The sequence below is a fragment of the Lissotriton vulgaris genome, chromosome 5 (genome assembly GCF_964263255.1).
Source record: "Lissotriton vulgaris chromosome 5, aLisVul1.2, whole genome shotgun sequence".
NCBI classification, from domain to species: domain Eukaryota; kingdom Metazoa; phylum Chordata; class Amphibia; order Caudata; family Salamandridae; genus Lissotriton; species Lissotriton vulgaris.
In genome coordinates this window covers 785,808,056-785,826,295 of record NC_141693.1, presented here as the reverse complement: position 1 = coordinate 785,826,295, position 18,240 = coordinate 785,808,056, and the positions used below count along the sequence as shown (strand labels likewise).

At 44.8% G+C, this 18,240-nt stretch overlaps 1 protein-coding gene across 2 annotated transcripts in view; it reads left to right on the top strand.

The window, feature by feature from the left end:
- Window positions 1–18,240, top strand: part of PALD1 (phosphatase domain containing paladin 1) — a 1,202,673-nt gene that overhangs the window by 726,848 nt on the left and 457,585 nt on the right. For both annotated transcript variants that reach the window (XM_086922256.1, XM_086922257.1), the window contains exon 12: window positions 13,915–14,049. In XM_086922256.1, the coding sequence (XP_086778382.1) occupies window positions 13,915–14,049 (135 nt within the window). The remainder of the gene's footprint in view (window positions 1–13,914; window positions 14,050–18,240) is intronic.

The following is an 18,240-nucleotide window of genomic DNA, read 5'->3' as shown; positions in this document are numbered from 1 at the left end:
CCAGTAAGATGACTGGCACCTAGTCAGCCAACCTCCTCAAGATTTTCATATCTATTACTTCCTGGGATATTATATTGTGCACCTACAGGGGTTACTCGACTTTCCTTCCATGAGGAGACCAGGACCCACAGTGAGGAGTGGCAAAAGTGCAGTACCTCTCTGATTTAAGCTAGATTGAGGATAAAAATATTCCAGCGCACGAAGGCTTATTCCTGTGGGTATGTGATGAACTGCGTTAGGAGTGGATAGGAGTCTGCTAGCCGTATTGCGGTTGTTAAAGTTAATGACGACATTCTCCTCCGCTTCAGTCTTTCGGGCATCGCCCAGCCAACCTACTCTGCGGACCATGATTATCTCCTCCGCTGTGGCATACTCAAAGTGCTCAAACCTTGCGAGCCAAAAAAGACATTTGTTACTTCGGTCAAGCTGAGACTCCTTCGAGTTGTGTGCAATTGAGGGAATGCCTGTCATAATAGCGACATATGGGGCTCAGGCTGCGGGGAGATTTATGCTAGGGAGGGAAGTCAACTTGTTCTCACTATCAAGAGCCTTGGCGGGTAGTGCAGTTTGTTTGCTAGTAACCACCCTACTCACAGTCTTAGCCATAACCCCTCCGCCTGCTTCCATAATACTCCTTCTCCGACTGGACTCTTGGATGGCTGATGTAGTTTTGGTGTTTGCTTTCCTCTGTAAACCACTGCTTGTGTGTATCTCGGTTAATAGGGTCCCCCTACCTTGACATGGGCTGAACACTGAGTAACATCATGTCTACCAGTTTCAGGTCCTCTACCCACTTTGCTAGGTCCGGGGTCAATTTGTACTCGAGTACCCAAACCCTCCCACGCTTTCTCCATTCTGTCTAGGCGGGCTACTAGGGGTGCTAATTCTTCTTGGATGGTGGCTTTTAGTTTAATTAAAAGGTCAACCATCAGATTATCTACCCACCTTGTATGTTCTCCAGTTGTATTGTCTGTTTGAGTTTTACCCTTTGGTTTTACTGGTTCATCTGAGCCCAGTGAGTCAGCCTGATTATTTGCACATTGTTTTTTATTTTTTGACCCTAGACCTGGAGTTGCTTTACGTTTCCCTTTGTTTGTGGTATTAGTAAGCATACTAGCCCTATCTAGTTGCTTACGGGTTCGAGTGTCCCGCGGTGGGGGCACCCTAGTGGAAGTTTGGGATTGTATTTCGTGAACCCCCGTTTTCAAGATGGGGGAGTAGCCAGAGAGGGGGGAGGGACAATGAACTGGGCTGCAGTGTATGTGAGGTGGTTGGTGGCGGGGACGCCTCAGAGTCTAGTAAGCAAATATCAGGGGCAAGGGAGAGCCTCCTTTCTGTGCGCTCTATTTCCATGGACACCACCCAATGGCCCTTTGGAGCATTTTATCTATCGTCGTGGTTGGGGGCTCACAAGCTGTTTTGATTTTGCTTGCAACTAACCTTTTACCCATTTTTACAGCAGATGTTGTTACCGCTCAATTTCACAGAGTATCCTTGTTACCCCACAGTGCAGATGTATCTGAATTCCCTTATGGGCACAAAAAAGGGCTCAACTCAGAGTATAAACCACCTGTCGACACAATTACAAAGGCATCCCCCCGTTCGACTACCAATTCATTTACACACAACCTTCCCTCCAGGGTGAGTGCTTAAGCAGTAGGGTCATAATCGTCCAAATGACTGGATGGACAAACAAATGCTATAGACTTTTTGGGGTCAAAGTCATCAAGTTAATGTGGGCATATAAAAGTAAATCTTACCCCTACATTAAGTGTCCGAGTGGGGGAAAGTGCAGCCGCTCAGGGGGGTGGTCCTGCCCTGCCTCTTCCTGTTGCTGACGGGCGCTGGACGGGCCCACCCTTGGCCCTGTCACGCCCGCGCACCACCCACGCTGCGGGAGGGCCGCGCTGTTCTTGTGGGCCTCTGAGGCCTTCCACTGTCTCTCTAGTCGTGCCGCTCAATGCCTGCTGGGGGATGTAGTTTCCCCAAGGCAGAGCAGCGTTTTTGCGCAGGGGTGTCACAGTCGGCCGTTCCCCTCACGGTGGACGCAGAATCCTGATGTGCCCGGAGGTGCAGTGGCAATGACAACAGGAGCCCTTCCCCTCCCGGCAAGGTGGGTGCTGGTTTGTGGCATCCCTCACTGCGGGAGGGCCGCGCTGTTCTTGTGGGCCTCTGGCACCTTCAACTGACGCCCTCTAGTCGCGCTGCTCAATGCCTGATGGGGGATGTAGTTTCCCAAGGCAGAGCGGAGTGTTGGCGCAGGGGTGTCGCGGTCGGCCGTTCCCCTCACGGCGGAGGCAGTATCCTGATGTGCCCGGAGGTGCGGTGGCAATGGCAACAGGAACCGTTCCCCTCACGGCAAGATGGGTGCTGGTTTGCCGAGGAATATTAAATGTGAGTTAAAACCGAACACAATTTATGGACTAGCTCTTCCAATCCCTCAGATGACCCTAGCTCGTGCTACGACCCCCCGACCTTCGCCTCACCACCTGCCCCACAAGGCTTCTGTTGACGTTTGCACAATAAATGCTATTGTGGTCCCAGTGTCTGCTCACAATCACTGGCAACCCCAAGGGATGTAGATAGGTCCCTACAGCATGGTCAGTGTGCACTGCCCTGGAGCAGTGTGTATGTGTCTTGAAAAGTGAAAACACTACTGCGACCTAAGGGTTTGGCCGAAGCGGACCTAAGGGCTTGGTTCAGACAAATCTCTGTGGTCGAGGTCGCCAGCCTATGGAATGGGGCATTACACTGATCTAAAAGTGTCTCTGTACGGACTGAGGAAAGGCTGTGCCTTGATCAGGAATGGTATGCGCGCGCGCCGGTTCCATGAGGCGTCTGGTGAAGGGGCCGAGGATCAGCAGGTGCACAGAGCTCTCTGTGCAGGACACAGGGTCTTACTGCGCCAGCCACGTAAGGAGAGGCAAGACCTTTCACGGCTCACTGCTTCATGCCAGGACATCGGCTCCCTGCATTCTTTGTGGCAAAATGATGTAGCCTGAAATTGCCCTTTGTAAAACCACCCCATCCTTGTTAATTAGAGGTTTCCAGCTAAGACCCGAGTTGAGTAACAATCCCAAGTAAGAACATTTTCCGCCCTTGTTAAAACCTGCCCCAGTGCTGTCAGATTACAGTAGTTTGTAGGGATATCAGGGCAGATGTTTGATAGATAGCACACCCTCCATTCAATTTATATACATAGTAAATAAAAAAAGACTCCAGAATGCAACCCTGGCATCTTTTAAAAGCAAAAGGCTGAGTACATTCACTGTTGGGTCCAACTCTGACCACCCCTTCCAGACCATTATGGAGGTCTCTCATGAAAGTGACAAGTGCCTAATCCACCCTCATGGACCCCAGCCCAGTCCATAGCTTATCTCTGTTAACTTTGTCAAAGGCTGAGCTGAGTTCCAGGAAGGGGAAATGAACCGAAGACCGTTTGGCCCGGGTGTACTTACAAATTGGGAGATGTAAATTTAGATTCTGCTCAACTGTGCCCCTACCGGGCATAAATCCATATTGTACATAAAAAAAATCTTCTCATTTGCCCAGGTAGTGAATCCCTCCAAGACCACTATCCCTATAATCTTAACTTCAACATCAGCTAAGGAGATTGGTCTATAACAGGCAGGGTCTACTCTACTTTTTTATATATGCACACTATTACTGATCATTCCCAGGCCCCTGGAAATGGCCTCTCCTCACAGCATTTAATGAAATGTGATGAGAGGAGCACAAAGGCCCACTAACGACTTCAACAGGTCACCCCGTACCTTATTGGCACCACGCGCCTTGCACAGTAGTAAGGATAACATTGCATCTTTTACTTCCTTCCATTGGAATGTAGACATGTTGGCATTGATGGAGGAATGGAGCAAGGACTCAGACCCCTCACAGTCGTAGAGGGCTGAGAAGTGGGCCACCCAGGCCTAGACATATACAGTGAGCCCCTGGTTTGACAAACTATCTTCTTTTTTTTAAAAAAAGGATGTTTCAAATCCCCTCCCCCCAACATTTCGTGCTATATTTCAGTTTACTGGCTGTCACCAAGTCACTCCACAAATCCTTCTTTAGCTGCAGCTTCCTTTGGTCAAATCCACCTTCATAGGCTGATCTACTTCATTTGACCTCACTCTCTTGTAGTACGCTTTTTTAGCCATCACAAACTCCTTCTTGGCTCTGACACATTTATTGTCAAACCCTCTGCAGGCCTTGGGGCGACCTACTAATCCTGGCTTAGTAAGGACTGAGTTTATATACTCACAGGTGGAGTCAAAGGCTTTGAGGATGTGAGCATCTGTGACTTGATCATCAAGACTGGTTCTAAAATCCTCCTGACATGACTTCAACATGTTTGCATTAAATTTCTCAGGAATATATTTACCCCATATGATCCTGCATCCCTTGTCTTTGGTGGCGAATTCAGTTTTGTAAAGATCACTTATACTCGAACCCTTTGTTTCCCATCAAAAAGTAGCGATCAAAAGATTATGATCGCTATAAGGATTCCATTCCAGTGAAATGCTTAATAGTGAGGGAAGAAAGCCCTGGACACACAAATGTGCTCAATAATAGACCATGACTCGGGGCCCTTAAACGTGAGAACACACTCTGTCTGGTCAAGAGCTCTTTTGGAGAACAGATTGACTAGATTAAAGTTACTTACCAAGTCTTTTAACAAGTCAGCTTGAACGGCATGCTTATCATGGTCCAGTTACCAAGGGAAAACCCTCTGAATCCTTGGGATCATACAGGTAGCAATCCCTACAAGGGTGAAGGTTAAAACCCCCTGTTCCTACTCAGCCAAGACATCTATGTTCTCTTTCCCATGAATGGGGTTATAAATATTAATGCAGTGAATGGTTAGGTGACGGTCAAAAGACAATAGGACTCAAAGAAAACATGGGGAATTGGAGGAAATCACTTTGATATTACTGGTCAAATCTGATTTAACAAATGTGACTAAACCTCCTCTTACTCAACCACTAGAATATGGGATGCTCGTTGCACTAAAAGATATACATTGCCATCTAAATGTACTTCCCCTTTGGAGTCCCACGTTTCCTGTAAGTTAATAATGTCATGGCATGAAAACTTATCAAACTCAAACTACAAGTACCATACAGACAAAATCTCATTGCTTGTATCTGAAATGTATCTTGGCCGTTTTATGGAAGAACCATTTCAGGCACATGAAGCATATTGCTAAAAATAGGCAACTTAAGGAAAAAACTGTTGTTCCTAGACTAAATCTAGGAGCTGATCTTCACCATAAAACTGGAAGGATGTGCAATGCAGTTCTCCCCAGAGGCAAAATCATTTCGATTCATTGACAGTACCACTCGCCTTCAAAACTTGCATCAAAGAGAAATCTCAGATGTCCTGGACCAGCTTTCACTTGGGCAAAATAAAAAACTACCTTCCTAACTCAAATTTTGGACAGCTGCTCTTTACCATGGTCCTCCCTCATCGGACAGTGGACACTTACTACTCTTTGCATATTGAATCTGCGCTAGCCCCATAGCATCATCTACTAGGCTTGTATTGTATTGTAATTGCATTGAATGAGCTGAATAATCAGTAGTCCAGGAATGGGAGAAGTTGTGGTTTTAGATTATTTTCTGCAGGAAAGAATTTGTTTATTTTTGATCTAGAGGCAGGATGTTAAAAACAGTAGTACTGGCACCAGAAAAAGACAGATTTTTGTATAGACGTATTTCTTAATTTACATACTTGAATTATTATTGCGTTTCTGCATATGAGGCAAGTAACATACCTGAAATTGAGAGCAGTTCCACTAAACAAAGATAGTTTTAATTGTTGACTGTGTAAGTGGGCAGCTGCATTTGTATTTGACCTGGCCATGATTTGCCACCAATAGATGTCGCACAATATGGGACTGATCCGTTCAAGTTTTTCCCGGAGGTGGGACAAGTTTGGCCACTGAGTACAATATTGCTGTGGATGTTGAAATAGTTCACTGGGGGTAACTCCATGTGTATCATTCATACAATGCAGTCTAGCTATCAGTATATTAGGTCTTGCAGTTTCAACTAGTCTGAGGGGTGGATATACATTTGATTACTTTATGAGGAATAGAAATTAGCCAAACTTAACACCCTGGTAATATGAAGGGTCAAGGGTGAAATAAAGTCTTTTTTATCATAGATGGGAATGATTGAGAGAACTATTTCAATTTCAGAGAGTCCAGAAGAGAGCACACTTGCTGCGGGTTTAAGACTTAAATGTTCACTGGCATCCAGTTCTGCAGGCTTTTGAGACCAATATGTAGTGTGACAATGTCTCAGTTGTTGTATTTAGGTACAATTGAGCAACATTGGTATGTTGGTATACACCGTAGGATAAATCTTTAAGGTTCAGACTCAAAGACTCCACATGCAGTTTTAACATGGCAGTGGCCACAATTGAACCCTGGGAGAAACCACTAGGCATCACAGTTTTAATTGAGGTGTAGTTCCCTGTCTTTAGCTTTTGATATCACAAGACCTGGCCAGAAAAGCCCAGGTGATTGTCCATTATTTTGAATAACTTGTTTCAAGACCTTACTATGTTATGAAGACTTGCACAATAGGATCAGACTACTTGAAGCCAGTTGCGTGCCCTGTCAAATCTCCAATATATGTTGTCCACATTTTTCTGAAGAGTGGTGATATTACTGAAATTGGAACAAAAGCCAGATAGATAGTACGCAGTTGTTCCTTAAGTTTTTGTACCCTAATGATTTTAGTATAATGGTGGGCGATGTATCCTGCTAAGGCTTTCCTAGCCATGAACAGTTGAACACAGCTAGTTTGTGTGGAGGTTGTAAATTTGAGGATGCGGGTGATATGCCCAATCTTTAAAGTAAGGTGCCTTGTCATGTGGAAGTGTTGATTAAGCTGCTAAAATGTCTTAAAAATGGAGAAAGTCTTTGAAGATATTTACAGGAAGACGGTTGTGTTAACCTTTTGGTGGTTTAAGCGGATTTATGAAGGCAAACAATTCAAGCTTGTTGTTGGGCAAGAAAGAATCCCAGTTATATCTGTCGCTCTGTTGCGACAGAACTAATTTTCTTCCCAATGGAACAAATCTTATTAGTGAAGTCGTGGGATAATTATTTATATTTAATAGTGTATTGAGAGTATGATTCCACATTGGTTCAAGTGTTTGCTTTGATGTGACTTATTCAAGAACAATCAGAGTTAGTGGAGTGTTAATTTGTTCGTGAATAAAGCTAAATTTGGCAAATTAAAGATGTGTTTGTATGCATTTCTTACTTTTGTTTGGTGATGACTAAACTATAAACAATTTGGTTTTATGCCCTTTTTTCCCTCCGAATATTCCTCCTATTTGGCTGATCTGATTGAAAAACCACTATTAACTTATCTTTTTTTGTGTGTGTTTTTTAAAATGTTATTTATTTGGTTTTGCGTTTTTGGAAGCACTATGGTATTTACTTTTGTTAGGGTAATGGTGATATATTTGCTGATGCATATATAATAGCTACTGTGGCCAAACCCCTGGTCTGGCTTTTCTTCACAACTTACTGCTCTAATTATGACAAATTACCAGCACACTTGGTATAGGGGAAGGGCTCTACTTGAGGCAGGGCACTACACGAAGGTTAGCAGTCTAGCTGCTCAACCGGAAATATAAAACTTGATGCATCCACCGACGTGCAGCGGACGCGCTAGAGGAATCTAGAGAAATCAAGGTCACACTGTTTAGCGGAACGCCTGGTAAAGGATTCCCGGTGTATTAGCACATCTCTTAATAAATGCTTTTATGAGATTGTTTTTAACTTTATAATCCGTTCTCTCCGGAGCGCCTGGCAAAGGGTTCCTTGCGTATTTGCACTCTTTTTAAATCGCTGTCTTTTAAAATTTACTTCTACTAACAGTTTTAACATTTTACCGGCTTACTGCACACACTGCACTTTGTTCCCTTCACCTTTTCCAAGTCTTCCCCCGGTCCACCGTGGATTGTTCCGTTTGTGTGGAGGGAAGACTTGGCATACCGGAAGGGCTCTACTTCTGGCAGGGCACTTCACGAAGGTCAGCAGTCTAGCTGCTCAACCGGAAATATAAAACTTGATGCATCCACCGACGCGCGCAGCGAGTTCGCCAAAGGCAAGCTCGTCTGCGGCCGTCCGTGCACGACCGGGCCCAGGGGCCAGAACCCTTGCCCGCCTCTCGTCTGAGGGTATTAATTACACCAATGTAGAGCTGAAACAATTGAACAGAAACCCCTGCACTCATTCCATCTCACTCACTGATCAGGATAAGTGCACATACTGTTCATGCAGACTCATCCCATCTGATTCACCTCCATCACCCATCGGGAAATCTCTCAAACTATTTCTGCTCAACTGCAGATCCCTGCCAAAACACATAACAGAGATCTCAATACTCTTAAATGATCTAGAACCCGAAGTGTTATTCCTTGCGGAGAGCTTGCTTACCCCAAGCTCAGAGCCTGGGTTATCAGATCAAACATGTAGACAGAGCAATTGACAAGGGGGGGGGGGGGGGAGGGGGGGGGCGGTATTGTTTTCGTCTATAAGGACCGGATGACTTGCCGGCTGTTGGGTAGTCCCCTATTAGATTGTGAGAATGTTCATTTATCAATTGAATTCTCCCCTACCCTTACTTTTTTCAGGCATCCTCATATACCGGCCCCCTGGGGCTCTGAACCAGTTCAGTCAATCAGTAGTAGAAACTGCTACCAACATGGCTAGCACTGCAGCCAATTTCACTACACTTGGAGACTTTAATCTCCACTTTGATTGTTCCATTGGACCGGACCGCAACTGACCTAGCTTTAGATCTTGCGTCTTACCAACTACTTTAGAAGGTCCCGCCAGCAACACACACTAAAGGGCATCTTCTTGACCCGATCTTTTCAAATCTTAAGGAGCTAACCGGGATCGCCCCCTCCCATGGTCAGACCACTTTTTAGTCCCTTTTTTCTGGCGCCCCTCAAAATTGGGTCCTCTCACCCCATCAACACTCATTAAAACACGCCTCTGGTCGAAACTATCCGTAGAAGATTGGACTCTTGAGTTAGATAACACCACACCCATCATCGATGCCAACCCAGCCATAGCCTACAGATACTTCTCCACTTGGATCGAGAACTCCTTAAACACAGTGCTTCCAAAAAAAACATCCGGAAGAAAACTGGACCCAATAAACATGCATGGTTCACTCCCAAGCTTCGCCTCCTGAAACAATACGCATAAAAATTAGAGCGGATATGGAGGAAAGATTTCGCCCCTCTAAGAAAAGAGATTACAGGACTGCCTTGGCAACCTGTAAGGCTTAAATAAAAACAGTCCAGGACTCATACTATGAACAAAAAATCTTTCTGTCAGCCAAATCCCCCAGAGACTCGTTTCTCATTATTAAAAACTACTCTAACTTCCTGTTCCCCCAGGAGCACCTGACCTCTCGGAACGGTGCTGCATTGAACTAGCAGACTTTTTTTTTACTAAGTCCAAAACGTCCTGAAGCATATCTCCCCCCCCCCCACCACCAGGCATCACGCCTACACTTCAACTTAAAGACCCGAAACTGAATGAGAATAAGTCCTTCCTGGATATTTTTGTCCCTCTTACCCAGGAATCTCTCCTACTCATCTTGTGCTCTGTTAAAAGCGGATTACCTCTTGACCCTTCACCACTCAACATTCTTAAACTGGTACTACCCACAGTCACCCCTTCATCACCCATCTTATAAATGCTTCCCTAACATAGGGATCAGTCACTCCTGAATGGAAAAGAGCAATGGTCAAAGCATTCCTAAAAAAAACTCACCTGGATCCGGCCGAACTGGGCAATTACCGCCCCATTTCGGTTTTCCCTGGCATTATCAGACTGGCGGAAAAACACGTCAACAACTTACTGTCGGCATTCCTTGAATCCCATAACCATCTTATTTTTTCACAAACTGGTTTCCGGCCCCACCAAGGCACCAAAACAGCTCTGCTATCAGTGGTGGAAAGATTAAGAAAGATCCTCGACCAAGGAGGGTCCTCTGACATAATCCTTCTCAACCTAAGCGCAGCGTTCGACATGGTAAACCATCACACCCTGGTTCACCGTCTCAAGAAAGTGGGAGTGTCAGGAACAGCCCTGTAATGCCTTCAATAGTTCCTGGAAAATAGACACTTTCAGGTATTCGAAGGAGACCCCTTATCCAAATCCCTCCCTCTGCAGGGTGGAGTTACTCAGGGCTCGTCCCTGAGTCTCACTCTTTTTAATGTGTATATGGATGTGTTGGCGGATATTGTATCCCCCTTCACATAGTTGCATACACTAATGACACCCAGCTGGTTGTAGAACTGAATCAGGCTGAGCAGTCACCCACAGATCTCCACTCCTGCCTTAAGGAAGTTACCAACTGGATGAGCCTATCCCATCTAAAGCTCAACGGTGGCAAAACCGAGTTGATGGTGCTCGGTAACCAGTTAAGCTTCAACTCTAGCACCATGTGGCCAGCCTGTATGGGCCCAGCTCCCATCCCAAAAACCGAAATAAAGAGCTTTGGAATCTGGTTGCACCAACATCTCACATTTAAGACCCAAGCGCGAAAGACTGCCGCGGTGTGCAATGGCCTTCTTAGAAAGATCTGAAAAATTCTCTCCCTGCTCCCCAGTCAAGCTAAAAAGCTCCTGATCCAGGCCCTGATCATGTCCAGGATAGATCAGGGTAATTCTCTCTATCTAGGTGCCCCTAATTCAGTGATCACCAGGCTGCAGGTTGTGCAGAATTCGGGAGCCAGATTACTCACAGGAACGAGCAACCGCTGCTCAGCTAAACGCGCTCTCCTCTTCCTTCACTGGCTCCCGGTACAGGAGAGAATTTACTTCAAGGCTCTATGCATGGCCCATAAATCCCTGAAAGGAAATGGCCCACCTCTTATTAAGGCCCTAGTTAGACCATACAAGGCCTCCAGAAGACTTCGCTTTGAGCTCCACCTGGCAGTTGTCCCAAAAATTAAGAGGGCCAGATCAGGTGCCCACCTCTTCTCATATAACTCAGCCAAGCTTTGGAATTTCCTCCCCATCTCCCTCCGGAAAGAACCCAACCACCTGTCCTTCCGGAAACAACTGAAGACCTGGCTCTTCCCTTAAGGGCTTTCCCCCTCATCCGCAGGCCTGCTACAGTGCTGGGATGCCTCCGGGTAGCCATGCGCTATACAAAAGTCCACTCACTCACACTAACCGACTTGTCTTAAAAACGAAACATCTCAGGAGGTCGGTGAAGTAGAAAGAGCCATCAAGTCACCAGATTTAAAGTCACAACGTCCAAGACAAGAAGCTAAACCTTTCCAAGCAGTGCACCTGCTTTGAAAAGCAATCTGCATACTCTCCCACCTGACCCTTGTTAATTAGAAAATGAAATAGGAAAATCATGGTTTGCTTGGCCTTTCCCATGATTTAGTATTGTAAAGGCACTAGAGGAATTACTGTTATCAAATGCATGAGATGGTGCCCATCACTCCGGCAGTTCAGATGGGAAGTAAAGAATGATTTCTTCAAGGGGCAGCTCATCTATCACCTTTGAGATCTTTACTGTTTCCCCAGCCTCCGAAGTTGAGGCTCCCTCCACCTCCTCATCCTTAACTGAAGACTAATATCTTGGAACATTCAGTTACCCAACATATATGTTTAGTGTTCCATTGCCCCATATCTGTGTTCATGCTTTCTACGTAAAAATATTCAAATAAGGACTTTAACAGATTTTTCACATTGTAAAGTGAGACTATAATATCATTGTGTGTTTGAGTGTAAGGCCATCTTTGGGCCAGTTTTCTAATTTTTTTTATAGCTCGATGAAAGACAAAACTGAAAGAAAATTTTACAAGGTCAGTATAGGAATAATTTAGTACCGTCAGACTTAAGTTTCACAGTTATGTACTACCTATTATGGATAATTTTGTAAGTGCGAAATGAGTAACTGCCAAAGTATAATGGCCTCTCTCATGAAATCTTTTACATCAAAAGATGGTAACCCTCAATGCTGAGGTGACTCCATATTGGCTTGATCAATCTAATAATTTATTGAGTGTATGATGGCACTCTTTAACTGGGCATACCCTCAAACCTGGGGTATAAATTATCAGGTAAAGAGTGTGGAGTACCAACACTAAGCATTAAGAACTTTAAAACACAGATTTCAATAGTTTTGATGCTGAAAGTATTTTCCGAAATAATATTGTTAGGCTGTCAGAAAGGATAGTTTCTAGAAAAAAGTTGGTTTCTACCAATAGTTGTCTTTTAACTTACATTAAGTACATCCAGCACCCACATTTTCATATCATGGTGAGTCAATTATGGTTCAGCCACCACGTGTTTCACTCTCTTGAGTGTCCGGAGGTCTGGGGCTTACTCAAGGCTTAGATGTAGGATTCCAAATCAGATTATTTTAGTAGTTAGGCCTGTCATGTGAAGGTTTAAAGGATATGCCAAATTATCAGTATAAAGCAAATATTTCCTTTAGCTCCAATGTATGTGAATATCTATTACAGGTTAAATCCAAGACTGTGGCACTATGCGGTCTGGATGCTGCTGAGGAGGTCACACATGTTGGCTGAACAAAAATGATCTCTTTCGTGAAATGTTCTGCTTTGAAAATGTACAAAAGAGCCAGTTTCAAAAGGTCCATGTGCATGTTTACTAAGATGCTAGGAACCAACAAGCGCATCTCTCATTCATAGTAAAATTGTTTGTTGTTTTTAAAACACAGGTTTCAACTTTATGTGAACACATTCTGTAAAGACTGCTATTCACACACACTCTCAAGCGAAAGCCAGAGTGGGCAAGTTGTATTATACCAGTTTTTAATAGTTTCACAAACATGCCACCTTTTACTGGAGCTCTGGGCATGTTTACCCAGCTTAGATTTGGGTGTGAGATTTTGAAAAATTACAACTTTTGTGATATTTTATCAAAGCTTAACACCGGGGTGGATGTGGCTGTGAACCTCTCAGCTTTTTTGTTTTTCAGCCCATTTTCAAAAGAGTCTGAATTCTAGTACTTGAAGTACTTTTTCAAGCAGTCTTATCAGAGTAGTAGTTCTATAAAGTTATTACATTTATAAACTTGTACCCTCGGTACAATGACCATTCGAAACACTAAAGGGCATATTTACAAGGATTTTACGCCACCAGAACGTCACTTTTTCCGATGTTCAGGTGGCGTTAAGTTCTTTGCCTTATTTACAAGACAGCTTTAAGCCACATAATGTGGCTTAACACCGCCTTGTAAAGAATACCCCTATTCACGCAGCACTTAGCGTTCAGCCGCAACATCCATTTGCTTTTTGACGCTGCCCCATATTTACAAGGTATGGGGCAGCACCAAAAATATCACCAGGAAATACCTGGTCTTAAGCAGGAGAAACAAGAAGAAATGTTTCATTTCTCCTCGTATTTTGCCCTTTCCATGTGTGCTGCGTTCTTCAGCACACATAGAAACAGCAAATCGCCTGTAAAGATTGTTTAAGCACAGGAAGGTGTCCCTTCCTGCACATAAACAATCACCCATGCAGCGCAGGCACCCTTGCAACATGGTGAAATGGTGCCTGTGCTGGTGCTAGTCTGCTCCTGTAGCACCAGCAATAAGTGGAATGCAGGGGTATTCTGCATTCTTGTAAATACAGGGCATCCTTGCATTTTCAAACTGACGGTGAACAGCATAACTAATTTTGGCATAGCACCACGCTCTGCCATTTTCTAGTAAATAGACCCCTAAATGTGTTAACAGATTTGCACTTGTGCAATTTAGCAATCCCTCTCAGTTCCTGTTGCTATTTAGCCAATGCTTTCATCCATGATTTTTTATTCTGTTATATGGGATGATATGGACAAATGGCAATGCACTGAAATGTACTTCTCTTTTTATATTTGACAGTTCCCCTTGGCATTTACGCTCAGTTTCAGTCGTTGGATGTGTACACACCCATGGATTTATCGGTTACAAGCCAACATGAATTCATCAGAGCTCACAGTGACCGGAGACCTGATAACAAAGGGATCACGGGTGTTGGTGAGTGGATGGCATGGCTCATTCTTGTGGTCCTTCCCAGGGTGCTGTCTAAGTGATTTCCATAAATAGGAGGCCATGTCGTTGTCAATTTAACAGGAGACGGAATGTTTGTCTTAACATATGTCTTTGTATGAATTGAAGAAAAACATTTGTTCATACATTTAGAAGTATATGTAGCCCACTGCAGTGAGTCACAAGTTGAGTGTGCTGCATCTATCTCAAGTGAGGATGGAATGGTGAAAGAGTTCTGATTTCACATGGAGCTTGGTATGTGGGAATGTTCTAATGAAGGCAGTTTCTGATATAAGTGGGGGTTAGCCGAGAATTATATGCTTAATTCACATCGAATAATAAAGTCTGAACTATAAAATATACTTCCATGGATGCAGAATTATCACTACAAGCGAGTGCTTCATCATTCACCAGTCGTTCTCAGAGATGTACATGCTGAAGAAGATTAGCTGATTTTTTTCTTTAAGCACACATTTTGTATATACTCTGCATGTGTTGCTTTGTGGGGCTTCCACGTGGCGTAAAACAAAGTAATATATTCACAGAAAAAAAGAAAAGGACCAGAGAACCATCAGAATGGTCGATCCAGTAGGCCCCAATCTGAAAACCTCTGTTATACCTGATGTGAACTTCATAGATCAGGCAGGTACAATGCTGATGCCAGGCAAGTGCATGACTGGTAGGCCTGGTGTCATTCTCTTTCTTCTCATTATATGGCCACTAGGTAATTCACTTGTTAACCTTGTGTACTGCTCCACACCCGTCCCTGTTCGCTGGAAGATACAAAGACCAAAGCAAGCTATCAGAAAAAAGATGAAAAAGGGTCCATTCTCTTCATGCTTTTACCACAAATCATGTTTTTCTAGCACTACTGGATTATCGGTAAGAATTGGTTGGTTTACTGCTGATCAGTTATTATATTGTTTAGGAAAAATAAAAACAATGAAGAATGTATTTTGGAAATAGCAGTTAAAACAAAAAAATAATTAAAAATTCAAAGCAACAGCTCTTTACCCTGATTGACAACATTGGCCACTTAATTTATTTTAATTTGTCACTTTAGAAATTGTATACATTTTACTAGTTTGGATTAGTTTCGCATTTTGAGGTGAAATAATTGGTCATATCTTTGTTCAGTATGGATTCTGTTAGAGCTCCTCCTACATTTACTCCATCCCCTGGCAAACCCTCTATCATTGGAACACTGGAGGGATGCTTTTGAAACGTATCTTGAGATTGGTTGGGGAGAATTCTCCTTGCCCAAATGCAAGTTAGCTTAATTTGCGTGTAGACGGTAGGAAGGTTCTGAGGCAACTTCTAGTATATTTTTTTTTTCGTAGCCAAGGTGGACGTTGACGCCCCACCATTTGGTGTCTTCCCGTGACGTCAGAGCCCTTCCCCGGAAGCTCCCACCTTTGGGCGCCATCTTCAAATTCTTTTCTCCACCGTTGGGTCTGGATCGTCACCGAGAGGTTCCAGAGTTTTGGGAGAAAAAGGAGAAGATAAAGCAGAAAACCACCAAAAAAGTTGGAGAATACATCTCATACTCAAGATCACAGAGCCGGGACGACGAAGAAGGAGAGGAAGATCAAAAACTTCGACTTCCAAAGAAGAATGCGCATACAGAGGGCCCCGTGAGTGCAGGAATTGACAAGACACTTTTCAAATGTTGCTGTAATTGCCATCACAAGTAGGCGCAGAAGGACCACCACCCGGTTTGCAACCTCTGTCTGTAAATCAACCATGAAAGCAAAGATTGCAACGCCTGCTCTGCGTTTACTCCGAAGACCCTCAGAGTAAGGTAAAGACAGAAGATAACCAACTACAACATGCAAGGCCAAGGTCAACTTCCGTTGCTACAGGACTTGGGCCTCTCCAGGGGAGAAGAGGACAACATCGCTAAGGGACCAGAGGACTACACGGTCGTAGAGACCGATACGAAGTCGACAAAGGTAAGAGAGACGTCGACCCCAAAAACCCCAGCAGACTCTAGAAAATCAGAGTCAAAGTCCTCGAAAGGAGCACTGGCGCTGAAACAATTGAGGGCCGCAGCTGCATCCAAGGACAAACAGCCCAGCGGATCCTTCAAAAGGACTCACAGTCGACGAAAACCCAATATAAACCTAGGTCGTCGAAGCACGTCCCCGAAAAGGCACGCTCAACGCCGAAGGAAAAATACCCGAAGGCAACTTCGACATCGAAGAGACCTGCTGAAACCCTCAACGCCGAACAGGCCGCTGAAATGGAGAGACAGAAGAGAAGGCTCGGGCTGAGATGGACAGTATCCTCCAGAGAAAGAAGGATTTCGACGAACAGATGAAGAAATACACCATCCCTTCGAAGCCCACGATGATTGTTGAAGTCGAGGACGAAGAGGAGTTTGTTGCCGAAGAACCGCTGAAAACTCCAGAGCCTGCAGATCAGCAGGAGGAAGAGGGCTTAAATTATGATGAGGGAGAAGGCGAGGAAGACCAACAGACAAGCCTGGGGTCGGCATCCTCTGTGGCATAGGACCTGGATTGGCAGGACCTCGATGCCGAAAAACCGGAAGAGGTCGTAGAAACATATCCTTCAAGGCCTTCGCCGCCAGACGACATTGGCATCTACAATATGGTCATCAAGAATGCAGCTGCAGCATATGGGGTGAAACTAGAGGAAGAGAAACCAAACACCTGCTTCCTCTTAGACACCCTGCTCCCCACTCAAACTAGGAGCCAATTCCTGCTCATGCTCCCAAGTGTCCTGGACCAGGGCAGGGAAACATTCAAGGAGCCATCAACCTGCAGTTCTGTCACACCTAGGACAGAGAAAAAATATAAACTTTCCTCTAAGGACTCACCACACATCCAGGTATCCATCACGGCTGACTCCAGCATTGCGGCAACAGCCAGAAAGAGGGCCAACATTCCAAACTCAGGGCCACCCCCAGACAAAAAAAGTAAGAGGATAGACCTCACAGGAAGGAAAATAGAGAGGAATGCAGCAATTCACTGGTGCATTGCTAAATCTAATGCCTTACTCAACAGGCATACGTACCAGCATTGGGAGGAGGTTGGACAACTACTCAAACACCTCCCTGAACAGTACCGGCAGAGAGCAGCACACCTGGTGGAGGAAGGCAAGAACATGGCAAACTTCTGCTTCAAATCCGTGCTGGATGCGGCAGACGCATCCAGTAAGCTCATGATGATTGGGATAACAAAAAGGAGGCATGCCTGACTGAGAATTCCGGATTTCAAGCCAGAAGTCCAGAATAATATTCTAAACACACCCTTCAATGGGGAAACGCTGTTTGGAGCGCCAGTAGATGGAAAACTAATGCAGCTGAAGATGGAGAATGAAACTGCAAGGTCCATGGGAGCGTTGCAGTTCAGCGGTATGAGAAGGGGCACCCCAACATGGCCACCAAACGGAAGATGGGGAAACCAGCCGGGAACGTCACACCAGACATTCCAACCAACATAGCAGGGCAACAACCAAGCGCAGCAGGGGCAGCAGCAGCAAACCTGGTGGTACCAGCCTAGGAAGCAGTCCATTCGCAGGCGATCAAATGGACAAGGACAAACAAGAAGAGTGGGCCAGCAACCCACTTCAAAGTGACTCCGCTGCACCGAAGGTGCCCACTCACACAACACCTCTGGGGGAGGGGCATGACAAAAGACCCAAAAAATTATTACACACACTCAAATCAGGGATCAGAGAACACGTAACACCAGTAGGAGGCAGACGGCACTTCTTCCAGGAGTGGAAGAAAATAACAGACAAATGGATACTGAACATCATACATTTTGGATACTGTATAGAACTGGAAAAGAAGCCACCAAACAGGAGGCCAAAAGCAAGGCACGCTCTGCAAAAGAACTAGCGCTCCTACTACAGGAAGCACAAGAACTCCTCCACAAGGAGGCGATAGAAACAGTGCCAGTCAAAGAAAGAAACAAGGGAGTGTACTCAAACTACTTCCTCGTACCAAAGGTGTAGGAGACGTTAAGACCCGTCCTGGACCTACGGTTCCTAAACCAATAAATAAAGACTCAAAAATTAAAAATGACATTCCTACAGGAGGTTATTCCTCAAATAAGGGATGGAGATTTTATGTCCACCATAGACCTCAAAGACGCCGACCTACACATTCCCATGAACAGACAACACAACCATCTACTAAGATTTGCCTTCAAC